The 26829-nt window shown below is 43.7% G+C and overlaps 1 protein-coding gene across 1 annotated transcript in view; it reads right to left on the reverse strand.

Moving 5' to 3' along the window:
• The window catches only part of GABBR2 (gamma-aminobutyric acid type B receptor subunit 2), a 930408-nt gene that overhangs the window by 42587 nt on the left and 860992 nt on the right, over positions 1–26829 (reverse strand). Inside the window, exon 15 of the mRNA XM_030551629.1 lies at positions 3145–3369. Within this exon, the coding sequence (XP_030407489.1) occupies positions 3145–3369 (225 nt within the window). The remainder of the gene's footprint in view (positions 1–3144; positions 3370–26829) is intronic.

The following is a 26829-nucleotide window of genomic DNA, read 5'->3' on the forward strand; positions in this document are numbered from 1 at the left end:
AAAAAAAGTCAAGTAGTTGATGTGCCTTTAATTAATGCTCAGTTAAGAAAGATTGTGGTACCCCCATTTACAGGTGCCACAACTTGCCAAAGCAACATGAAGTATCAATAAAGCCTCTGTAGTCATACAAGTAACTATCCTGTAATTATATTCTAGAACTGATTTGACAGATTTGTTATTAAATATTATTATTATTTTATTTTATTATTTAATTTCATACTTATATTCAGGGTAGCACAAAAAGGCCACAACCAGATTGGGCCTCATTTTACTTGGCACGGTGCAAACACTGTAAACAATAGTCCTTGCCCCGAAAGAGCTTAGAGTCTAGAATACGAGACATAACAGGGGGCAGAGACAAACAAGTGGGCTGGGATGGAGGGAAGGGGAAGCAGGACAACAAACCTAAGATGGTATGCACAGTTTTTAGCCCTTCATGAGGAGTGATCACAGCACTCCCCATGACTAGCCATGATCAGGCTTCAGTATTCTGTGTACATTATGGCAGAGAGTTCTGAGGAGGGATGTGAAAAAGGACAATTTGGTGGCTTTATGGATTTTCCCTGGAAGCTTGGCAATAAGATAATAGATTGATGGGGTGAGGTTGAGATTTTTTCTATGCTCGGAGACATCAGTGCATGCTTGCATTGTGAGTGGAAGGAACCTGATGAGGGTGAGAAGCTGAGGAGAAGAAGAAGAAGAGCAGAGATGAGTCAGCCTAGAAATGGGAAGGGATGGGAGGGCAGGGGCAGATGGAGGGATTGGAAGAAAGCTGGGAAGCAGTCTCAGTGTCTGTGATAGGGGAGAGGGAGGCAAGTGTGATGGAGAGGTGTGATAGGGATGGTCTTGTCAGATTTTGTCAAGTTGTTTTCCTTTGAAGAAATCAAGAAGATCCTATGGGGAAATATGCATTCATATTCAATTTGTCATTCACTAGTACTCTTAAATGTCTTGCTTCATGACTGTGTTTATGAATAAGCTCTCTTAACTTATGGCTATGTTGTAAGTAATTCTTCTGTAGGATCCAGTATAAAAAAGTTGGACTATACAGCCCTGGAGACTGAATTACTCTGACTGCAGAATGCATAAAGCACTACTGGTAAGCTAACGTGACATTCCACCCATATGTCTCAACCCTCACCTACAGGGACCACATTTAGAGGAGATTTAGTAGTTCAGTTCCTGCTCCCATTTGTAGTTGGTCTATCTGCTGAAAATGCCAATCACTGCCAGATGTGTTGGTGGTTTTGTGGCGTGTACACCTATTCACTAAGAACTGTTTTTTCTTCTTGCTAGGAACAGATGCCACAACTAAACCCCAGGTTGTGAGTTCAATGCTTGAGGGGTGGTATTTAGGGAGATGGAGCAAAAATCTGTTGAATGACTTAATTGGGGATTGGTCCTGCTTTGAGCAGGGTTGGATTAGATGATCTCCTGAGGTCCTTTCCAACCCTGATATTCTATGATATACTTTACAGAAGCCACTAAAGAATTGTTGACATTTGGTCATTATTAACCTTAGTTGGATTGGATCTGGTAACCTAGAGGTGAAAGGCTCCCAATCTCTGAGGCATCCAGTCTCCAACTAACTATATGAAAGTCATCCAGGATACACATTTCATTTATGTTTATTTTACTTCAAAATATCAAGTAGATTTCCAAAACATGAGGTCTTTACAAAGTCAAACTCCTATAGGAATCAATTTCCCTTTGACTCAGAGTCTGTTGGACTCACCTTGACTAGCACCTCACTTCACAAGTAGCCCACAAATGAACGGGATTATTTGTGGCGTGACATCAGACTCTGGTTCTTTGTGAATACAGTCTGATTCATTCCACCAGTGCATAATATAAATATACACCTCTACCCCAATATAACGCGACCCGATATAACATTAATTCGGATATAACACAGTAAAGCAGCACTCCGGGGGGTGGGGGGGGTAGCACTCTGGCGGAGCAAAGCAAGTTCAGTATAACGCGGTTTCACTTATAACACAGTAAGATTTTTTGGCTCCCGAGGACAGCATTATATCGGGATAGAGGTGTACAAGAGGAGCTCAAAGATAACAAAAGGCAATTAAATTGCATGTTTCAGGGCACATCTACACCGGTCAGGAAAGAATTCCTCTCTCCTTCCATCATTGAATTGCCAGTCGGTGAGATGGCTTTTTTGGGAGGGCCCCCCTTGGACGCATCAGATATTGGTCACTAATGTAGGCAGCATCCCAGACTTGATGGACCAATAGTCTGCTTTTATATGACAAATCCTGTATTCCTAGGAGATTCTATTATGTGGCAACCATTCCTACTGTGTCTGAGTGCTTCAGAGTCCTTAACATATTTATCCTCACAATACCCCTCTAATGTAGACGAATACTCTTATGGCTGTTTTGCAGATAAGGAACCAAGGCTTAGAGGGTATGTCTACACAGCCCATGACAGTGAGTCTCCCAGGCTGGGTTGACAGATTTGGGCTTTCAGGGCTCATGCTACTGCATGAAAAATAGCTGTGTTGGTGGTGTGGCTCAGGCTGCAGCTCAGGCTCTGGAAGCCTATGGAGAGCTGTGGACTCTACAGCTCAAGCCCCAGCCTGAGCCAGAACTTCAAAGCACTGTCTACACATCTATGTTTAGCATGGCAGCACAAACCCCGGGAGGCTGAGTCTGTTGACCCAAGCTTCTGTGGAATGTGTAGACATACCTAGAAAGATGGATTAACTTGCCTTAGGTCACATAGCATGTCGGAGGCACAGCAGAAAATTGAACCCAGGTCTTCTAAGCCTATGAATAGCACCCTTCCTCTCCTGCATTCCTTAAAAGAAGGAACCAGAGACCTATTCAAATTACAGATGCAAATCATTGTTTCCCACAGACTAAGTGAGAGAGTGAGATTGTATGCATTAGAAATGTATGTTTTCAAGTTCTTGCACATCTTGCTTTATGTAGTCATCTTTCTCCAAAATCTCATGGAAGTTCACCCCCTCTCCCACTAGGGCTCAGAGATAATTTAATGCATAACAGATTGGCTTAATTTAGAAATCTCACATATTCCTCTTGCTTGTAGGAGTAATGAAATTAATATAGAATTACCATACAAAAATCAAGCAACAATGTAAATACTAGCATAAATGAATTCACCTACCTTAGGTACAAAAACAAGGCAGAGCGTAATGGTACTGCAGAATATAATGACTAAAGCAACAATGCAGAACTGAACATTGGGTTGATCCCGAGTGAGGAATGAAACTGCAGCTCCAATAATACACATGATCCCCACATTGTATACACTCATCCCGATGTATTTGCTGTCATTCAAAGCAGGAATGCTGACATTTCGAGTCTCCCATGCTAAGAAACAACCAAATAACTGAAATAGAAAAAAAAGAAAGAAAAGAAAAGAAAAAAAAAAGTTCACTGTTATAACACAATACCACTAGTTTACACGAATCAAAAAACTAGTTTTTATTACAAGCTGTTATATATTTAGTATGGTATTTCTCTATGAGCAATTTATGGATTGTTGACAGATCGATACAGCATTAAGAACCAGAGATATGAATGTGCACAGCACACAATATCTAATTCAAAATACACTAACTTCTACCAGTAACTACAAAAATTTGATTTATATTGCTAATCCTACTCTCAAGAGATAAAAAGAGATAAATGTGAAAACTATATTAGCAATCAGAAGAGATGGGACTGAATTTCCCCAAAGTTCAGGGTTGTTTGAATCTAGGCCCATCTTTAGCCATCAGTAAAGAAATATCATTACTGCTTTCATTCAAGGATTTCATTAAAACCCAAATATGGCAGGCCCAATTCATTTAGGCTTTTTTTCAGCGATGACTGAGAGTCCTAGTCAATCCTAGTCAATCATTCACTGATTATCACCTCCATTAGTAAACAGCAGTGCTGAGAAACATCCTGTGACATCATTCAGACTTGTCCAGATAGAAACACCCACAGAAAAAAGCAGCACACCAGCTGCTAGGACAACAAATGTGATTTATTTTATCGCAGGAGGAGTTGATAGTAACCATTATATTTAGGTGGCCTAACACCTAGTATAAACGATTCTTGTGACCTTTTTTGACAAGCTCTAACACCTCCACACAACAGGCCTTTGAAATTCAGTAGAGGGAATGTCTTTAGGCTTCAGCAGGGGTTCTCAACCTTTCCTGACTACTGTATCCCTTTCAGGAGTCTGATTTGTCCTGTGTACCCCAAGTTTCACCTTGCTCAAAAACTACTTGTGTACAAAATCAGACACAAAAATAAAAAAGTGTCACGGCACCCTACTACTGAAAAATTGCTTACTTTTCTCATTTTGTCCATGTGAAATTTTAGCCTGTACTGACTTTGCTAGTGCTTTTTATGTAGCCTGCTGTAAAACTAGGCAAATATCTAGATGAGCTGATGTATCCCCTGAAAGACCTCTGCATACCTCCAGTGTACCCCTGGTTGAGAACCACTTGGTTAGAAAAGCAATTTTTCTTTGAAATTCTATTAAGCTGGAGCAGGACACGTTGCCCTCTGAGGAACCCTGGGGACCAGACAGCTTTTCTGGGACTGGGGAAACTGGGTCAGACTCCCCATGGCACATGTCCCCCATGTTCCAGCCCACCCCACTCAAACCAAGCCTCCCAGTATGCCAGGGAGACTCCCGTTTGCAACCAAAAACTCCCCATTCCCAATTTAATGTCATTTCCTCCATAAAAACGTTACTCAGAATATGTGTCAGCCACACATGCACACCAGCCTTTGTTTGGAGAAACTCTGGCCAAAGCCATCCCTTGGGTAGGCCGAATCAGGGCAACCGCTCCAGGCCCCATACTTTGGGAGGCCCGGCGGGCTGGTATGATTAGCTGGTGCAGTCGGTCCTAGAAGCGATGAATCCGTCACTTCTGCACTGGGCCCCCCCACTCTGGGCCCCATGCTTTGGGAGTCCTCCCGGGCTGGTGCAGTTGGTCAGCGTGGTCACTCCCAGAAGAAACGAATCCGTCACTTCCGCCCCAGGCCCTGCACCCCACTAAGGACGGCCCTGAAATATGACAGATGCACAACATGCTGGGTAATGTAGCTGACCTTTGCTCTCCTTTTGGTTTCAACCAATGGGAGTTCAGAAGGGGCAGAGTTGGATGGGCTTGGTGACCAACGGCACAGGGGGATGGAAGCTTTGAAGAACAGGGTTGCAGTGGTGGTGTGGAGCCCTGGCAGTGTGAAGTGGAGTCAGGTATGGGGGTGGTGGCAGTATGTCAGGGAGAGGGCGGTCATGCCCCGCTCTCCCCCAGGCCCTGACCACTGCAGGGAGTAGATAGATAGGGAGTTCAGGGAGGGGGACACAGCCCCACTCACTCTGGGACTCAACACAGCAGGAGGTGGGTGGTGGGTTCATGCCCCTTTCTCCCCAGGCCTTTGAGTGCAACAAGAGGAGTATCAGGAAGGGAGTAATATTCCTCCTCTTTTGGGACTTGGTGCAGCCAGGAAGTGGTAGACCTGGGTAGTTCTATTCTGCTGAAAATACCAGGCCAAAAGTGAATGTCTTGTCTTCACTTCCCAAGGTGTAAATGCACCCCTGCCTCCCAGAACATAGCCTACAGCCAGGGGCAGCTCTATGTTTTTTGCTGCCCCAAGCACTGCAATCAGCTGTTCACGCGGATTCGGCGGTGTTTCTGCGGGTGATCTGCTGGTCCCGCGCCTTTGGCGTACCTGCTACCAAATTGCTGCTGAAGCCACGGGAACAGCGGACCTCCTGAAGGCTACCTGACTGCCTGCCTTACAGCGACCAGCGGGCCTCCCCCTATGGCTTGTCTCCCCAGGTGTGCACTTCCTGCGCTGGTGCCTAGAGCTGCCCCTGCCTGCAGCTGAGCTTGGGATAGCCCTCCTGGGGCAGGGCCCACACTGGAGGTGGGGCTGCAACTCTGCTTGCTTTGTTGTGTGTCCTACAGGGTGCAGGCATTGGATGGCCTGGAAAAGGCTAAAGAGACTAGATGGGAGTATTAGTGAGTTGGCAAGGGGATGGCAGTGATGGTGTGTTAGTAGGGCTAGCAGTGGAAGCGTTGTGGGGTGGGAGGCAGGGCAGTGAGGTTAGCAGTGGGGGTGTTTGGAGGGCATCACGGGTGTTGGAGGCTGGGGTGGGATGTTTCCTGAGATGAATTTGAAAGTGTTGATCAGTATGCCTCATTCCCTTTGGGGGCACCACAGGGGGAAGGGAGGAAAGGGAAAAAAGAGAGAGGGGTTGCTTTCCCCTCAGCCAAATGCACAGTACCAGTCGATCATTCCCGCCAGGACTGCAGCCTTCTCCTGTTGCTAGCTAACGTAGCTAGTCTGGTAGCTCAAGTAGTAGTAGTCTGTGCTGCAATGTCCCTGATGATGATGATGGTGGTGATGATAGGACATGGAGGGTGGAGGCTTACAGTTACAGTTCTGACCATGTAATTAAAAAGTGTCTCATAATGCATATGCATAAAGGGGCTGAATGAAGGTTGCAGAGACAAACTTAATATGAAGGTTGCTTACCTGTATCCAGTTCTTCAAAATGGACTCTGCATATTCATACTGTTGGATATGTGCTGACTGGTGTCACTGAATGGTGCAATCTTCCACTAGCACTGCCTAGTCAAACACTCACATGCCCCTTTCTGCCCCTACCCTCAGCCTCCGAGCATTATTCTGAGGACGAGGCTATAAAAGGAAGGGAGGCAGCAGTTACCACATCAGTTCCTTCCACTGCTAATGCTGAGCCAGTAGAAAACAGGACCCAGCAAAACAGAGGAAGGAGAGCAGGGCATGTGAATATGCAGAATCCATCTCAAAGAGTCTCAGTTACAGGTTAGTAACATTAATTTCTTCTTTGACTGTTCTCTGCATAGTCCCACTCCTGGTATAGTTTAGTCTGTAGTACACATTTTAAATAGGATGGTGGGTATGGAGTCCTAACTAAACAAGGACTGAAGCACACAACTACCAACTGCGCATCTGACCATATATAACAGATAATGTTTAATGAATATGTGTTTTGACTCCACATGGCTGCTGTACAAATTTATAGTAGTGGAACATGTCTCATACATGCCACCAATGCTGCCATCACCCTAGTAGGGTGTGCTTACAGTTGAAGAGTGGGAGATCATGCTGCACTCTTATAACTTTCAATTATACACTATCTGACCCATCTTGATAATGTTCGTGCTGACGCAAGATTTCCTTTATCGTTACCAGCATACGAAACAAGCAATTTATGCAAAAACCTAAAGTCCTTGTTCCTATTGAAATAGAATGATAAAACTTTTTTTGCATCCAAACAATGCAGCTTTGATTTGCCCTTACTCAAATGAGATCTGGGAAAAAACACTGGTAGACTAATGGACCGACTGATAGGGAACTCAAGTGATATTTTGGTATGAATCTAGGATGTGGATGAAGAAATACACTGTATTTATAAAAGGTCATAAATAGAGTGTCAGCCATTAAGGCATGAAGCTTACTAATCTTCCAAGCTAATGTTATGGCTATAATAAAAGCAGCCTTAATTGATAGATGAAGTAAGGAACATGAAAATAAGGGCTCGAAGGGTGGAGACATAAACTGTGATTGCATTAAGTCCAATGGTGCAACAGAATCTCTTACCGGTGGTACAAATTTAGTAATCCTTTAAAAAACTGTTAACAACATTATGTGAAAATACTGATTTGAATATGAGAAGCTGCTGTTGCAGCTAAATATACCTTTAAATGCTTTAAATATGCTTTAAATATAACAATTACTCTAATATAGTTTGAATAGGGACTGACACAAGATTTATACCCGTATCAGATAGCCATGGCAAAAATCTTTTCCATTTTAACTTATAATATTTGCTAGTTATTTCCTTATAGCATTAAGTAGAACATGTAGAAAAAAATTATCTAAGTTATAACTGCAGACAAAGACTTCTCCAACTCTGCTAAAAGCGTATTGCCCATGCTGTCAGATGCAGTGATGACAGGGTGTCGATGGTACACTTGTCCTTGCTCTTGTGTTAGAGGCCTGGTCTACACTACGAGTTCATGTCTAATTTAGCAGCTTTAAATCGAATTAAACCTGCTCTCGTCCACACAAAGAAGCCCTTTACTTCGATATAAAGGGCTCTTAAAATTGATTTTTGCTCCTCCACGATGAGGGGAGTAGCACCGAAATCGACATTGCCATTTTGAATTAGGGTTAGTGTGGCCACAATTCGACGGTATTGGCCTCTGGGAGCTATCCCACAGGGCACCATTGTGACCACTCTAGACAGCAATCTGAACTCGGACGCACTGGTCAGGTAAAAGGAAAAGCCCCACGAACTTTTGAATTTCACTTCCTGTTTGCTCAGCGTGGAGAGCTGATCAGTACAGGTTACCATGCAGAGCTCATCAGCACAGGTAACTATGCAGTCTGAGAATCAAAAAAGAGCTCCAGAATGGACCGTACGGGAGGTACTGGATCTGATTGCTGTATGGGGAGAGGATTCTCTGCTAGCAGAACTACGTTCCAAAAGACAAATGCCAAAACATTTGAAAAAATCTCAAAGGGCATGATGGAGAGAGGCCACAATAGGGACTCACTACAGTGCCGCATGAAAGTTAAGGAACTCAGACAAGCCTACCAGAAAACCAAAGAAGCAAACGGAAGGTCTGGGTCAGAGCCGTAGATGTGCTGCTTCTGCACTGAGCTGTAGGAAATTCTAAGGGGGGCCGCCACCATTACCCCACCACTGACCATGGTTTCCAAGGAGGGGGTAATCTCAGCCATGGCTGAGGATTCTCTGGACAGGGAAAATGAGGAGGAGGAGGAGGACAACCTTACAGAGAGCACACCGCACTCCGTTCTCCCCAACAGCCAGGATCTTTTTCTCAGCCTGAATGAAGTACTCTCCCAACCCTCCCAAGGCATTATCCCAGACCATGAAGCCATGGAAGGGACATCTGGTGAGTGTACCTTTGAAAATATAAAACATGGTTTAAAAGCAAGCGTTTTTCAATGATTAATTTGCCCTGAGGACTTGGGATGCATTCAAGGCCAGTACAGCTACTGGAAAAGTCTGTTAACGTGTCTGGGGATGGTGTGGAAATCCTCCAGGGACATCTCCATGAAGCTCTCCTGGAGGTACTCCAAAAGCTTTTGCAGAAGGTTTTTAGGCAGTGCAGCCTTATTCCGTCCTTCATGGTAGGACACTTGACCCTGCCATGCTAGTAGCAATTACTCTGGTATCGTTGCATGACAAAGCCTGGCAGCGTATGGTCCCGGTGTTTGCTGGCATTCAAGCAACATTTGTTCTTTATCTCGCTGTGTTAGCCTCAGGAGAGTGATACTGTTCATAGTAACCTGGCTGAAATACGGGAATTTAATTAAGGGGACAGAGGTGGCTGTTCCTAGTGGGCTGTTTGCCTGTGGCTGAAAAGAAATTCTTCCCTGCAGTTAGCCAAGCTGGGGCGGGTGGGGTGGGGAGAGGGCATTGGCACTGAGCTTTTCGCGTTTGGTTAGCAGGGATCTTCCCTGATACCAGCCATGCGGTGGGGGGAGGGGTAAAGCGATCATCCCAGAGAATTGGATGGTGGGAGGGGCAGTTTAGTTTGGTTTCTGCTGCTACATCTTAACAAGAAAACCCAAGCACTCAACGGACTTTGCTGGGTATGTGGGAAAGGAGGGTGCTGCTTTTATGAAGGCTGCAGAAGCCAAAAGACAATGGCTTACCATGGCTGCATGCAAGCCGAATTCTGTTGCCCGGACCTGCATCTGTGATCTCTAACACCAAAGGCACTCAATATTAAGATGCCAAATGTGACCTTGTAGTGAAATCACATGTGCTATGTAATGTGAATAGTGTTGTTCACCGTGAAAGAGTATAAGCATTGTTCTGTAAAATTTATCTTTTTAAATACTTCTCTCCCTTTTTTCCTCCTTCCCACAGCTGCAAATTTTTCAAGCCCCCTGCCTCCATTCTGAAGGCTCTCTCAGATAAGGTGGCGAAAAAAACGGATGCGAGACTAAATGTTCTCAGAAATCATGGAATCGACCCGCAATGAAAGAGTTCATCTGAATGAGTGGAAGGATGCGGTATCAATGTACAGAAAAGATGCCAGTGAATGTGAGGCCATGAGGGATGAACGTGAGGAGAGGCGAGATGCTCGAGATGAGAGGTGGTGGGATACAATGCTGGAGCTGCTGTGTGATCAATCTGACATGCTCCGGCGTCTGGTGGAGCTTCAGGAATGGCAGCAGGATCACAAAGTGCTGCTGCAGCCGCTGGGTAACCACCCTCACCCCTCACCATGTTCCATATCCTCCTCACCCAGACATGTAAGAACGAGAGGGGGAGGGGAAGGTTCTGTGCATCCGCACACTCCACACCAGCTGACTGCCCAACCAAAAGGCTGCCATTATTTTGAACTTTTGAAGTGGCCTTTTCCTTCCCTCCTATCCTCCTCACAAACCCCACCCGGGCTACCTTGTCAGTTCTCTCTCCATTTTTCTAATCAATTAATAAAGAATACATGATTTTTAAATGATAGTGACTTTATTTCCTTAGAAAGCAAGCTGTGATCGAAGAGGGAGGATGGGTTGCTTACAGGGAATGAGTCAATCAAGGGGGCGGGTTTTCATCAAGGAGAAACAGACAGAACTTTCGCACTGTAGCCTGGCTAGTCTTGAAACTGGTTTTCAAAGCTTCTCTGGTGAGTAGCGCTTCCTGGTGTGCTCTTCTAATCGCCCTGGTGTCTGGCTGCACGTAATCAGCAGCCAGGTGATTTGCCTCAGCCTCCCACCCAGCCATAAATGTCTCGCCCTTACTCTCACAGAGATTGTGGAGCACACAGCAAGCAGCTATAACAATGGGTACATTGGTTTGGCTGAGGTCTGAGCGAGTCAGTAACGTGCGCCAGCATCCCTTTAAACTCCAAATGCACATTCTACCACCATTCTGCACTTGCTCAGCCTGTAGTTGAACAGCTCCTGACTACTGTCCAGGCTGCCTATGTATGGCTTCATGAGCCATGGCATTAAGGGGTAGACTGGGTCCCCAAGGATAACTACAGGCATTTCAACATCCCCAGCTGTTATTTTTTGGTCTGGGAAGTAAATCCCTTGCTGCAGCCATTTAAACAGATTAGTGTTCTTGAAGATGCGAGCATCATAAATCCTTCCCGGCCATCCCATGTTAATGTTGGTGAAACATCCCGTGTGATCCACCAGTGCTTGCAGCACCATTGAAAAGTACCCCTTGCGGTTTATGTACCGGCCTCCCTGGTGCTCCGGTGCCAAGATAGGGATATGGGTTCCATCTGTCGCCCCACCACAGTTAGGGAATCCCATTGCAGCAAAGCCATCCACTATGACCTGCACATTTCCCAGAGTCATTACCTTTGGCAGCAGCAGCTCAGTGATTGCTTTGGCTACTTGCATCAAAGAAGCCCCCACAGTAGATTTGCCCACTCCAGATTGATTCCTGACTGACCAGTAGCTGTCTGACATTGCAAGCTTTCACAGGGCTATCGCCACTCGCTTCTCAGCTGTGAGGGCTGCTCTCATCTTGGTATTCTGGCGTTTCAGGGCAGGGAAAAGCAAGTCACAAAGTTCCATGAAAGTGCCCTTACGCATGCGAAAGTTTCGCAGTCACTGGGAATCGTCCAACACCTGCAACACTATGCGGTGCCACCAGTTTGTGCTTGTTTCCCGGGCCCAAAATCGGTGTTCCATGGCTAGAACCTGTCCCATTACCAGTATGATCTCCAATGTGCAAGAGCACACGGTTTGAGAGAATTCTGTGTCCATGTCCTCATCACTCTTGTTGCTGCGGTGCCGTAGCTGCCTCCTCCTCACCTGGTTTTGCAGGTCCTGGTTCAGCATAAATTGCACGATAATGCACGAGCTGTTTACAATGTTCATGACTGCTGTCTTGAGCTGAGCAGTCTCCATGATTGCCGAGGTAATGGCGTCTGCACAGTTCACCCAGGAAAAAAGGTGCAAAACGGTTGTCTATCGTTGCTTTCACGGAGGGAGGGGTGAGGCTGTATCCAGAATCACCAGCGACAATGTTTTTTGCCCCATCAGGCACTGGGATCTCAATCCAGAATTCCAATGGGCGGAGGAGACAGCGGGGACTATGCCCAAAATCGAATTCTGTAAATTCGGAGTAATCTTGTAATGTAGACATACCCAAAGGTTCTGTCAATGCTAGTAAGCATCTATCTTCCCTTGGAATGAAGAGCAAGTATGTGTACCACTGTTGTCTTGGCCATGCTACTATGATCAGTATCAACTGTGATTAATCCTGTCAGATTTTTTTCAACCACTTTCAACATTAGAGAAAAAGCCACACCCAGCTCAGCAATTATCAGACCAATTCTAGTGATGAATCCTTGATTGATAGCCAAAATACTGAAGCAGCCTAGTTGCACTGTGAGCTCCCTGGAAGAAAATACCACCCATAGCCAAGAGTGATCAGCTCCTATTGTCTAGCCTAAAGAAAACCCTTGAGTCATCAGCTTACCTATAAACAAATCTAGTGTTCTCCCTTGAAATATTGTATTTTCTCTGTAAAAATCCCTGCTCGCTCTCCAGTCAGTGTTCTGATGCTTAGATCCAAACTGTGCATCAGTTGCACTGGGACTCCGTATTCTCCTGTCTGATCGTGCTAGGGACTCTACCTGTCTCCTGCCTGCAGGACCCTGAGCTACCATCATTACCTGGGAACTCCAACCAGTTCAAGCTTCAGGGTGTGGTGAGATCCCCTTCTCTTTCTCTCTCTCTGTTTTCCTTCTATCTTAGGTATTAACCTTTAATAATGTATATTATGTTGGTTTAGCCCTCCTTGTGTAGTTATCACTATTATTCAGTAAATAACTTTTATGGTTACACTGGTTGCTTCTCTCTCTCTTGCTGAACTTTACTCTTTTGTGTTTTTAGCTTCCCCCATTCATTCTACAGCAATGCTTCTTTTATCTAAGCTAAAGATTCCTGCAGCGCCCAAAATACTGTGGGGTTTGCTCATCAAGTAGGTTACTGCCAGTACAATTGTGATGTGAGAGTGGGGACAGGGATGTGCTGAATCTGGGACGCATAAGGGTAACAGCTTGAAAGTGCTGCTTGACCCAGTCCATGAAGCCCAGGGTCATATAAGAAGAGTCAGCTTGACAGTGCTGCTTCCTCCAGCCCAGTGTGTCCAAAGAAATATAAGGGGTGAGCTTGAAAGTGTTGATTGACCCGGTCCGCTCAGACTTGCTCTGTTAATGTACGTGTGGGTGTGTTCATCTGGTTCTGGGGTTGGAGAAACCCAGCTGTCATAAGCAGATAAGAAAAGTTAATAGCACAGAAGTACTTTATATCTCTTTGACTGTAAAGGGTTAACAAGTTCAGTAAGCCTGGCTGTCACCTGACCAGAGGACCAATCAGAGGACAGGATACTTTCAAATCTTGAGGGAGGGAAGTTTTTGTGCTGTGCTGTTAGTGTTTGGTTGTTGTTCACTCTGGGGGCTCAGAGGGACCAGACATGCAACCAGGTTTCTCTCCAATCTCCTTGATACAGGTTCTTATAGATTCCAAATAGTGAGTACTAGATAGATAAAGCGAGTAAGGCTTATGTTTGTTTTCTTTATTTGCAAATGTGCATTTGGCTGGAAGGAGTACAAATGTGTATTTGGCTGAAAAGATTCTAATTTGTACTTGTATACTTAGACTGGGAGGGTGTTCCCAGTGTCTATAGCTGAAAGACCCTGTACCTATTCCATTTTAAATTTACAAAGATAATTTTTACTGTTTTTTCTTTCTTTAATTAAAAGCTTTTCTTGTTTAAGAACCTGATTGTTTTTTTAATCTGGTGAGACCCCAGGGGACTGGGTCTGGATTCACCAGGGAATTGGTGGGGAGAAAGGAGGGAAGGGGGAGAGAGAGGCTAAATTCTCTCTGTGTTAGGATTACTGTCTCTCTCAGGGAGAATCTGGGAGGGGAAGAGAGAAGGAGGGGGGAAGGTGCATTTTCCTCTCTGTTTCAGGATTCAAGGAGTTTGAATCACAGTGATCTTCCAGGGTAACCCAGGGAGGAGAAGCCTGGGAGAGGCAATGGTGAGGGAAAGGGTTTACTTTCCTTGTGTTAAGATCCAGAGGGTCTGGGTCTTGGGGGTCCCCGGGCAAGGTTTTGGGGGGACCAGAGTGTACCAGGCACTGGAATTCCTGGTTGATGGCAGCGCTACAGGTTCTAAGCTGGTTATTGAGCTTAGAGGAATTCATGCTGGTACCCCATCTTTTGGACGCTAAGGTTCAGAGTGGGGAATTATACCATGACACCAGCCCTAGGGAACCTAGGTCCTGCAGGATAGCTCAGTTGGGAGGAGACTTGCATAATGGAGAAGTAGAGTTCCATATGAAAACACAAGTGACACAAGCAGTACATTGAAAGAATTACAAACACCTCCCCCCCCAGAAGAGTAACCCGAATAAATGAGCATACCACAAAGTAAGGGGAAATCTGATAACAGGATGTACATGAAAAACAGAAAAGCCTTCATATGGAATCTGGTAAAGCTTATCTATCTTGTTTGCAATTAGCTGCCCGACGATGGGGTATTCCATATTAATTTTGCTGGTTGCCATACTCTCTCCAAAAGTGAAAGAGAAACTTTATTTATAGAAGTGCTTCCAAATATATAAAAAATGGGATGCACAGTTTCTTTTAAAGAAAAGGAAGGTTATTTAAATGTAGAAACCATTCTGCTGATTAATTCCTGGGAATGAATGGCATCCTCTGAAGTTGAAGGTGTTGAGGCTACTCCCACATTTTTGTCTGGAGAGGATTCCCCCGTAGGTTCCTAGTCATGGGAAAGATCTGTCTGTAGAGAAACGTCTACCTTCTCCTCTCCATCATATAATTCATCATTAATTAGAGTAGGGGACTTGTATCCCATTACTGGATCCATTAGTGTAGGATCCAAATGTCTTGGATCTGAATGTGCTCTTGAGAGTGAATGTGTCCGATACATATAATTTGGATCTGGATGTCTCAGATCCAGAAAGACCTCACCAGATTGATGGGGAACAGAAGGCCTGACCCTGGACGGAAGTTGATATGGAAAGTCTGGAGCTAACCAATAAGGTCAAGGAATTCATGGAGGCACTTGCCAATCCTGTCAATTTCGACAGTTTGGTATCATGGCAGAACCAGGGGGATACCTGGGTTTGTAGTAGTCCAAGTCCAATGGAGGTCTCTGAGACTGTGGTTCTGGACTATTCATTGGATCCAGTTGTTCATTTGAATATGGATCTGATGGCCTTGGTTCCATGGAAGCTCTTGACATCTATTGTTTACCCTCCATGTCTGATTTCCTTGATACTGGTACCTTCTTTGGTATGGGGATCAGATGACTTTGTTACCAAGTGCTCAATTTCTTTAGAACTGGAGTTTGTTGCTGAGACAGATGGCTTACGTTCAAAAGGCTTCCTGGATACAGAAGTTCTCCCAGAGCTCACCCAGAGCCTTATCTTCCGGAGCCTTAGGAACTAAGGATCTGGAGGTTCTTGCTGATAAGGCTTCTTGTAGAAGGAAGGCTTGGAGTCTCTTCTGCTTCTCCTTTCTGGCTTGCAGTGTGAAAGTGCTGCAGGTTGAACAATAGGAAGGAGAATGCCCTTCTGCTAAGCACTCCAGGGAGCAAGCATGGGAGTCCAGATCTAGGTAAACTGCCAGACATGACACATCTCTTAAATCCATGCTTCCTGCTCTTCGGGTCCACCACAAGAACAACAAAAACTAATACAAACAATAAACTTACATTATCTATAAAACAACAACCAAGGCACTGTAACTAACAATCTAAAGAATCTTGATTTGGAGAAGGCTCATGACTGTGTCAGCAGGTGGAAGGAACTGAGGTGGCAACCACTGCTGTGCCCACTTTTATAGCCAGGGCCTCAGAATGTGCTCAGAGGCTGAGGGTGGGGGCAAAGAGAAGCATACAAGTGACTGACTAAGCATTGCTAGTAGAAGGCTGCAGCGTTCAATGGCACAGGTTGGTGCATATCCAAGAATGGGAATATTCAGAGGACGCGCAAAGAAGAAACTGGCATTTCCTAACTTTTGAGTGCTTAACTTTGAATCCCTAATTATGTCCTTTTAACATTGTTTTTGGGTGTTCAGTATCACTATTACTGTTATTACAATAATAAAATTACAATACTGATTTACCATATTAGTTTCAAACCAGAATCCTGTAACTTTAATGAACAGAGAGAGTGGACAGTACATGCTTTGCAACCTGTGACATGTCAGGATTTCTAGCATCTCCTACTACAATCCTTACTAATTAAATATTTAGAATTTTTATTGAAATATGAAAAGATTCCTTTAAAAAAATCATTAGTCTGGGAATACAGCCAAGAAACAAAAATGATGCCAACATTTACTACAAAGGCAGTTATAAAGAGATCAGAAACATCAATTATAACTGAAAAACTGATTTGAAGAGGGTTGTAGGAGTTGTGGTTTGACCCATCCTCATTTACAGCCCGAGCACAGCATGTAAAGTAGTTAAATATTCTCTAGCTCAATAGGAAAATACTTCATTTCTATGATAACTGAAGAAAGGGACAAGATTTGGGTGCAAATGTGTTTCTTTCACAACTGTATGTTATAATTTGGGGAGTTTATTCCTACTTCTCATTGGCATTTATGACAAAATACTTCCTTCTGGGAGAAATCCTTGTTTTTAAAAGAACCACAACTAATTATGGCCAAGGGGTGTAAAAACAGGGGCAAACGCAAAGAGAGTTGCCCTTGGCCTGCTAAGAGGACAGTAATGGTTGTTGCAACGTTTCTTGGTTGCCAATATGAGTGACAGTACTGAGCCCAGCTAAGAATCTAAAGGGTTCTACAAACAGGCAACCGAACTGCTGATATGGTGAGAACATGTTGCTCTTCTCTTTTCCCCTTTGCCCTCACCATGCTGACTCCTTCCTTCCCAAGTGAAGAAGCTAAATTGGAGATGGGTTGTTAAGGCCTTGGCTACACTGGGCGCTTTACAGTACTGCAACTTTCTCGCTCAGGGGTGTGAAAAAACACACCCCTGAGCGCAGCAAGTTACAGCGCTGCAAAGCGCCAGTGTAAACACTGTCCCAGCGCTGGTGCTGCGACCACACATGCACTTCAAAGCGCTGCTGCAGGAGCACTCCCGCGGCAGCGCTGTATGGCTGCAAGTGTAGCCATACCCTAAGATTGTGGGAAGCCTACCACCCTTGAAAATGCCATTTTTGAAGTTAAGATTGGGAGCATGAGCGGTTAGTGAAAGATTCTAAAGTCTGCAGTTCACTGACAATTCCCATGAAAATGATGTGCCTGGCCACTTTTGAAAACCACACTTAATGCCTATCTGCATAGTTAGGCACCTAAATACCTTAAAAAATCTGCCCCTTCCCTCTTTGGTTCAATAGGTCCAGAGCTTGTTGATCTTCAGAACATATTGCAAGGCCTGTTTTTGATTTTCTCTGATGATGTGGGTGGGGTGTGAAAGGCTAGTTTTCCCTTCTTGGTTTGTGGGTTGGAAAGTTCTGTAATCCCTCTTTTTGACATTAGATTATTTTGGGCTATTATCTATATCTGTGTCTTTAAATCGTAGTGCCAGTGCACTTAGAGAAACTGTGACTGTATAAATTGGAAAATAAAACAAAAAAACCTCCTCTGAAGTCAATGGGGTTACAGCACTATACTTGAAAGGAGAATTTGGGCCATTAACAGAAATTCATTGTAAACTGCTGGAGGAAAACAGGACTGTGAGCAATAAACAGCATGGATATATAAGTTTTAATTGACAAACTTGATTTTTTTAATAGAATTATAAAATTTGTGGATGACAGGGATGCAGTAGAGGCACTATAGCTTGAGTGTAGCAGAGCATTTAATGCTGCCTCTCAAAACTACGCTTGTAAAATCATTTCCAATTACCTTATTATGAGTACTATCACACAGAGTCCATAGTGTGTTGTGACAAATGTCAATGAACTGAGTTGTAAAGGGCTTCTGCTGGGGTACTGCAAGAACTAGTGTTAAGTACAGACTTATTTAACTTCTTATTATTTTTAACATCTTATTTTAGAACAGTGATCTTGAAGAGAAAGTAGAGAACTTCTGTCTTATCTGTTAGTTTCTTTTCCTGAAAAACTGAATGCCTGCAAACCTATTACGTAGCCATGTTGGTCCCAGGATATAAGAGAGACAAGGAGATGAGATAACATATTTTGCTGGACCAACTTGTGGTTGGTGGAAGGGACAAGCTTTCCAGCTTTGCAGAACTCTTCTTCAGGTCTGGAGAAGGTAACCAGAGTGTCTGAGCTAAACATGAAGCGGGACAGATTGTTAAGCATAAGGAGTTCATATATGCTGTAGGAGACCACTTAAACTGAAGTGGGCAATAAAGGTTGGCAGACAGGGGTGTTATTAACTGTTGTAATGAGCCATAAAATCAGTATCGCTAATAAGTCCATGCAGATCTATTACCCTCTCACTGATTTGCTGGAGGGAGCTGAAACTTAATCACAGTGAGCCCTGGTCTATGGGGTCTGCTGACCTACTTCCAGCAGCAAGAATTCTTCCATAGCAATTTTATTTAATAATGTAACACTTATAATGAACATAGGTACTGTGTACACATAGGAATTTTTTTTCCTGAATGGACCCCTGAGTATTATCTGAATAACTCCATGCTTATATACCAGTTTGATTGTCCCACGTTTCCTTTGAGAGGCATGTCTGCTTATCCTCTGCACAACAGGTATGAGTAGGAGTGAGGAAAAAATATAACAAAGGAAGGTTACAGTGAGGATATCAGATAGAAGCATAGAAAAATAACAGAAAAGCTGGCTACTATCCCGCCAAAAGTCAGGCCTGTCAATAATTGGAGGTCTGTTTTGTCACAGCTTTGGAAACTCTGCATATTAACCAGGCTGCTGCTTTGCAGATTTCACTGGCTGTTTACAGTTTGTATTGTAATAAACTCTGGGGGCCACTCTCATGGATCAGGGCCCTATTGTGCTATTTAGAGACATATAGCAAAACCTTGGTCTCTGCCTCAAATACCCTATGGCTCTTTTCCTTTGGCTATGCTGCTTCGTTAGTTTTTTCTTTTCTAAGATCAAGACACTGGCAGTTTTTGACCTGCAGATATTTCACAGTCTTAAGTCACTGTGAAAATGGAACTGTGGTATTCCACATTTATTATCTCTTGGTGACTCAAAATTAAAAAATATTTTACAAATAATGCCAAAGAACTGGTTGAATTTTTTTCACTGATTATTTTTTCAACAAAAATAGTGTTTTGAGCAAAACAAAAAAAAATCACTGACATTTTTTATTTTGTTTCCAATTTTCATGATTTTAAATAAAATATTTTGGGGAAATCAAAAGGGTTTGTTTTCAGTTTTTCACTGAAAAAGCAAAACATTTTCCTAGGAGAATTAGGAAAAAACAAATAAAAAAGTTCCTGTGAAAAACAATTGGCAGTTTTCAACCAGGTCTATAAAAGATGAGTTTTCTAAATACCAGCACTTCAAACTCAGTCATGAAATTGAAAGATAAGCTGTGTTCTTTCAGGCTTCACATCATCACCAATAATAGATTCAGCAGTTAACTCTTCTGTTGCTGATGTATAAGCCAGAAATGTATCCAACTCTCTTTCCCAGATTTGTGTTTATGTACAGTGCTAAATCAAAGTATTAATAGTGCTTAGTTTTTGCAGGAATGTAGCCAACTGTGAGTAGGAATACACAATGGGGGTGAAATTCACCCATTGGTGGAGGCCCACACATAAAGCCCAAAATTCCCACTACTGTCCTGCATAGGGGGTGCTGGTTAACCTTTCTTAATACCTGCATAGGCCCATGGACAGGAGGCTACATTAACACTGAAAGTTATTTAAATAAAACTTCTCACTTCATACCCTAGACCAGGAGTCTCAGACTCAACTGACCACGAGGGCCGCATGAGGACTAGTACACTGGCCTGAGGGCCGTATTCCTGACACCTCCCCCTCTACCCTTGGCCCTGCCCCCACTCCACCCCTTCCATAAAGCCCCTCCCCTAACTCACCTCTTTCCACCACTTCCCTGCCCCCATTCCAACCCTAACTCCATCCCCTCCCTGCCGCCGGGGGTGCAAGAGTGGTTTGGGGTATGGCAGGGGCTCGGGCAGGGAGTTGGGGTGTGGGGTGCAGGAGGGATGAGGAGTGCGGCAGGGGGTCAAGGCAGGGGGTTGGCGTGCAGGAGAGGTGCAGCAGGGGGTCAGGGCAGGGGATCAGGGTGCAGGAGGGGTGCAGCAGGGGGCTCAGGGCAGTGGACTGGGGTGTGGAGTGCAGGAGGGGTGAGAGGTGCAGCAGGGGGTCAGGGCAGGGGATCAGGGTGCAGGAGGGGTATGGCAGGAGGCTCAGGGAAGGGGGTTGGGGTGCAGGAGGAGTGCGGGGTGCACCGGGGGCTCAGGGCAGGGGGTCAGGGTGCATGGTACGGCAGGGGGTCAGAGTGCGGCAGGGGGCTCAGGGCAGTGGGTTGGGGTGCAGGAGGGGTGTGGCAGGGGGTTGAGGCAGGGGTTTGACTGCAGGAAGGGTTCGGGGGGCAGGCCGTGGCTCAGTGCGCACCGGGGGCACACCGCTCCAGGAAGTGGCTGGAACGTGGGGGAACAGGGGCATGGGGTGTGTGTGTTGCTGTTGCTTCAGGCACCGCCCCCAGCATCTCCCATTTTCCGGGAACGGGGAAGAGCAGCCAATGGGAGCTGCTGGAGGAGGTGCCTGAAGCAACATCGACACACACCCCTGCGCCCCTCCTCCCGCAGGTTCCATCCGCTTCCCGTAGTGGAGTGGGGGCAGGGCAGGCAGGGAGGGAGCCTGCCCTGCCCCCAGTGCACGTTGGGCCGGAGCTGCTCTAGGTAAATGCTGGAGGAGGGTGGGGGGGCTGCAAGGACCTTGCAGGCCGCAGAAAATAACCATGTGTTTGAGACCCCTGCCCTAGACTTCCAGCCCACATGGATTGTAACAGCTTTTCCTTCCTTGTTTCTAGGCAGCCTGTGTCTTTCGACCCTAGATCCTAACTGCTATTCCCTAACAGCTTTATAACAACTGAACTAAACCTGTGGTAAGCAAACACCCTTTAGAAAACAGCCTATAATTTCACATTATTTCTACTATGGTTTCCAAAGGTTAGATTGCAAGATTTTTAAAGTAATCAAGCACTTCTGCCACAAACCTACTATCAATTTAAAATGTTAACAACAAATGTACAGTTTATTTTATTGTAATATATTATATACTTTTGCTAAATAAAATAAATGCTACAATGGAGAACAAATATGTGAGACCCCATTACAACCTTCTGCAACTTCCCAAATTTGTTTTGGCAGTTCTCCCCTGGTTCAGGTTATAGGGATTTATCCTACAAGTCCATATACCCTAATGTATTTTTCCACATCTTAAAATTCCACCATTATTTTATACTATTGAAGAAATATGTAGATCTGGTACCAGTTGATGTAAAAATCCCACAATCCATAAAAAGCAAAATAATAATAATAAAAAAACAGTTGTAAGGTGGAATATCCAGGATGATGCTGTATTGACTACATGCACAAGTTTAAATAGTGTAAGGATAAATAAGCCACTTTCCTCTTATGGGTATTTTCTTTGGCTACCAAAGCATTGGGGAAACAAGGAAAGCAAATCCATTAAAAATTACAGGTATTAAGAAAGTTTAACTAGGACTCAGGTTGTTTACCTTATTCTTTTACAGTACAAATTTTGATTCCTCAGTGTACAGGTTAATCAAAAGTATCCAGATTACTCATTTATGAATTAAGTATTAAGGGTATAAATGAATGGTCCAGATTCTGAACAGTACTGCAGGGGTAGGAAAGCAGATCACATGTGCAAAAGCAGTGGTAAAGAGCTATGCAGTGGACATGTACACTAGACACAGTCTCAGCCAGTGCAGTCTGCATAAGGAAATTTATGTGGCTATGACAGGGAGGCCTGCTGACTGTGAGACAAATAGCGTGTATGAGGATACAAATCTTATATAAACTTTAAACATTTTATTTCTCAAATGGGTTTCATCTTGATAGGTTTTAAAGTACGGTAACTTTTTTTTCTATCAAGATTCCAGAAGACAAGCTATTGATTTATAGCCTAATTCCAAAATAGATGGGTTACTGTAATCTCCAAGAATAAGCAGCAGAGGTGATGAATTTATTGTTAATGTTGTTGATGAATGAATGTTGAGTGACAACTTTTGTTGCTAGTGTTTTTCCAATCAGCTATTTTTAGAGGATTTTTGTGTCAAACGTTGTGACACAATGTCCCCTCAAGACCTTTTCATCCAGATAATACCATGGCAACTTCTTCAAAAGTGATATCATGCTTTGGATTTTAGATACTTTGGGAGTCACAGGTCACAGAGCATTATGGTATTCAAAAATCTGAATATTTCTAAATTTGCTGATTTAAATGCACTCCTTCAAACAGGGGCGTCCTTAGGATTTATGGGCCCCAACGCAGTATTATGAAACTGGTGCCCCGATGCCCGACGGCAGCCTGGGCTCGCAGCCTCGGGGGATGGGGAGGGATGAGGCAGCAAAGGATACTGAGCCACCCGGCCCACCTCATGGCGACAGAGAGTCACAGTTCCCCGCAGAGAGCCCTGTAGCCTCTCCGTCATGCAGAATGCGCAGCGCCAACACATTTGTCTCTGTGAATACAGCCCCTGCCTAAGGAGACTGCAGTGTGCACTGTGTGTGCGGGAGCTGACCCACTCTTACTTGCTGTCATGGGCAGTGGGTGAAGCTGCCACTTGGGGAGGGTAGCTCTCCAGCCCATCTGAGGCCCCACCCAAACTCCAACCGTGCTCTGCCCCAGGCCCCACCACTCTCTGCCCAGGCCCCGCCCTCTTCCCACTGTCTCCTTCCTCTCTTCCCTCCCCCTCCCTGATCACCCCCTTCCAGCCAAATCCCTGAACCCAAATGAAGCAAGTGACATTTGAAAAAAAACTCTCTTCTGCAATTTCTTTCTAAAAAAAATGGAGCATGTTTTCCACTGCATTCCAGAAGGTAAAGACTGGCATGCAGACGGTACCTAATTAACAGCATTAAACTTGGGAATAAAAAATATCAGTCATGGGTTTTTTGATATACCCTGAAGTTTGTCAGAGATCTATTTGCAAAAACTTTGTAGTAAGGGCAAGTCAGCTCTCTGGCTGAATAAAACATTACATATTATGGAATACATGATGCAGCTCTTTTCTGTTTTACATTTTCTTAATCAGTATTTCTAAGCTGATTTTATATTTTAAATGTACTCATAAGCCTTCATAAAGTAATCATTCCAGATTACTACGTATTTAACTCACTGAAACAAAGACATTCTTTTAAATTAATCAGTCACAGAGGTTTAGTGTGTTCATAACAATGTTCATTGCTTTTAGAAAAAGGGAACACTAATTTACTTCGTGTGATCTCCATAACAATAGACACGTGTATGAAATTTCACCAATTTTAAAAAATATGTTTCCAAAGATTTTAGGCATAAGAAAGGATTTTATATCTTACTAAGATACTGATTTTGCTAGAGGGTTTTCTTAAAACTAGTTAATCAAATAATCAGAAGTGAAGAAAGGGAAACTCATTTGTCCAGCTATCTGGCAGGAAAGGGGTGTTGTCCCTTTAAGGGCTCTCTTCAAGGATTTTTTAGAGATGTGGTTTTATCATCTTCAGCAATACACTAATGAAATATTTTTAAAGCAAATTTTAAACTAAGGTCCTGTAGATGAACATGTTCTGAGTAAACATTACACTAATGCACAAATGTTTTTGTCAGTAAATTCAGAAACTGACATTATATATCTGGGGATTGGCAAATGCCTGTTAAATGGCTTAAGTACTACTTGAATGGCTCTTTAACAGTTTCAATGTTGTGCTAATAGGGCTGGCAGGCTTTTCTACTTTTAAATACTAGATCCCCTCCAGAGTAAGAGTCACCATGCTGCAGCAGCCTGCAGGAAGGGTCAGAACTGGGATAGGAAGAGGCGGAAGGGTTTTTTTTTTTAAAATAGGAGATATACCAATCTCCTAGAACTGGAAGGGACCTTGAAAGGTCATCAAGTCCAGACCCCTGCCTTCACTAGCAGGACCAAGTACTGATTTTGCCCTAGATCCCTAAGTGGCCCCCTCAAAGATTGAGCTCACAACCCTCGGTTTAGCAAGCTAATGCTCAAGCCACTGAGCTATCCCTTCCCCTAGGGTGGGCACTAACACCCAGGGGTGCTCCAAATTTTCGGCTGCCCTACACAGCCTTGTATGCTACATATGCCTAAGGACCGCCCTGCTTCCAAACTGATGCTAGATAAGCATGACCTAATCTGAACATGAGAGGATTAAGTTACATGGCTCCAAGGTAGCCCTCACATTTGATTTGTCCAAAGGCCCCTGGTGAAAAGTGCTGCAAGGCAGTGTAAGCAATGTTTTGCAGCGATACAAATCAAGGCCAAGAAACCTCACCTTTTGGGTCAACAGGCCAACTGAGAGCAGACTAACATTCCCAAATTCCAAAGACTAATCACCTTGGGGCAAGGCAGTCATGACAACCACAACCAGGCCATTCCAGCCTCTGAGCAAATTTTCCATCCACCCAAAGGAGGCCTGCTAATGAGAAGAGCTGTGCCAGCAGAACATTGCCATCTGGCTCCTTGACTGCAGTTCCTGCTCCTACCCTATGACAGTCCAGATGACTGTAAGAGCTGGAGTTTGCATCCCCCTGCCACCATTATCTTAAGGATCTTATTTTTTTTTCTATTTTGTTTTTATTTGGTCAGAGGCACCCCAGCCCCTTTATTATCAGAGTGTGGAAGTGAAAGTGTGGCTGTGTGCACACATCTGTGTGTGAGCATCCATAAAGTACAGGTAGGAAAGGTGCCAGAAGGAAAAGTTTCTCCGGGTTGTCTCATGAAATTATTCATAGGAACATGTTCTGTGTTCTACATCTAAAATTCCACTGAGTCTTGAGTTATCTTGTGTAAAATTTTATTAGGTATTAAAAGGTATTATAATATCTATTGGGGAGGAGCAAAAGGTTAGATATCAAACAGCAATTGAATTCAAAGAAGGAATCTTTATAATTTATTCTGAGGTTGTGGTTCAAATATTAGATAATAATTTTGTTTCAGTTTTAAGATATTTAATAGGACTGTCGATTAATCACAGTTAACGCATGCAATTAACTCAAAAAAATCAATTGCGACTAAAAATTAATCGTGATTAATCACAGTTTTAATTGCACTTTACCAATTGAATACCAATTGAAATATATTAAATATTTTGGATATTTTTCTACATTTTCATATATATTGTATTCTGTGTTCTACTTGAAATCAAAGTGTATATTATTTTTTATTACATATATTTGCACTGTAAAAATGACAAACAAAAGAAATAATATTTTTCAATTCACCTCATACAAGTACTGTAGTGTAATCTTTTTGTCGTGAAAGTGCAATTTATAAATGTAGATTTTTTTTTTGTTACATATGTCAAGGTTCTTTTCCCACTCTGAACTTTAGGGTACAGATGTGGGGACCTGCATGAACACCTCTAAGCTTAACTACCAGCTTAGATCTGGTTTTGCTGCCACCACTCTCAAATACTAGCTCCCTCTTCTGGATAGTCTTGAGAGACTTCTTTACCAAGTCCCTGGTGAACACCGATCCAACCCCTTGGATCTTAATACAAGGAGAATTTAACCATCCCCTCTCTTTTCCCCCACCAATTCCTGGTGAGTCCAGATCCAATCCCCTTGGATCTTAAAACAAGGAAAAATCAATCAGGTTCTTATAAAGAAGGCTTTTAATTAAAGAAAGAAAGGTAAAAATAATCTCTGTAAAATCACGATGGAAAATAACATTACAGGGTAATCAGATTCATAGAGCCCAGAGGAACCTCCTCTAGCCTTAGGTTCAAAGTTACAGCAAACAGAAGTAAAATCCTCTCAGCAAAAAGGAACATTTACAAGTTGAGAAAACAAAGATGAAACTAACACACCTTGCTTGGCTGTTACTTACAAGTTTGAAATATGAGAGACTGGTTCAGAAAGATTTGGAGAGCTTGGATTGACGTCTGGTCCCTCTTAGTCCCAAGAGCAAACAACCCCCAAAACAAAAAGCACAAAAAAAAAAAGCCTTCCCCCCACCAAGATTTGAAAGTATCTTGTCACTTTATTGGTCCTTTGGGTCAGGTGTCAGCCAGGTTTCCTGAGCTTCTTAACCCTTTACAGGTAAAAGGGTTTTGGTGTCTCTGGCCATGAGGGCTTTTATAGTATTGTACACAGGAGGGCTGTTCCCTTCCCTTTATAGTTATGACAACATAACTGCACTCAAAAACAAAACAGTGTAAAACTTCAGAGCCTACAAGTCCATTCAATCGTACTTCTTGTTCACCCAATTGTTAAGACAAACAAGTTTGTTTACAATTACAGGAGATAATCTGCCCTCCTCTTATTTACAATGTCACCAGAATGTGAGAACAGCCATTCCCATGGCACTTTTATAGCCAGCATTGCAAGGTATTTACATGTCAGATATGCTGAACATTCGTATGCCCCTTCATGCTTCGGCCATCATTCCTGAGGACATGCTTCCATGCTGCTGCTGATTGTTAAAATAATAATGCGTTAATTAAATTTGTGACTGAACTTCTTGGGGGAGAAATGTATGTGCCCTGCTCTATTTTACCCACATTCTGCTATATATTTCATGTTATAGTAGTCTTGGATGATATCCTAGCACATGTTGTTCATTTTAAG

This window comes from Gopherus evgoodei, chromosome 2 (genome assembly GCF_007399415.2).
Source record: "Gopherus evgoodei ecotype Sinaloan lineage chromosome 2, rGopEvg1_v1.p, whole genome shotgun sequence".
Taxonomy (NCBI): Eukaryota; Metazoa; Chordata; order Testudines; family Testudinidae; genus Gopherus; species Gopherus evgoodei.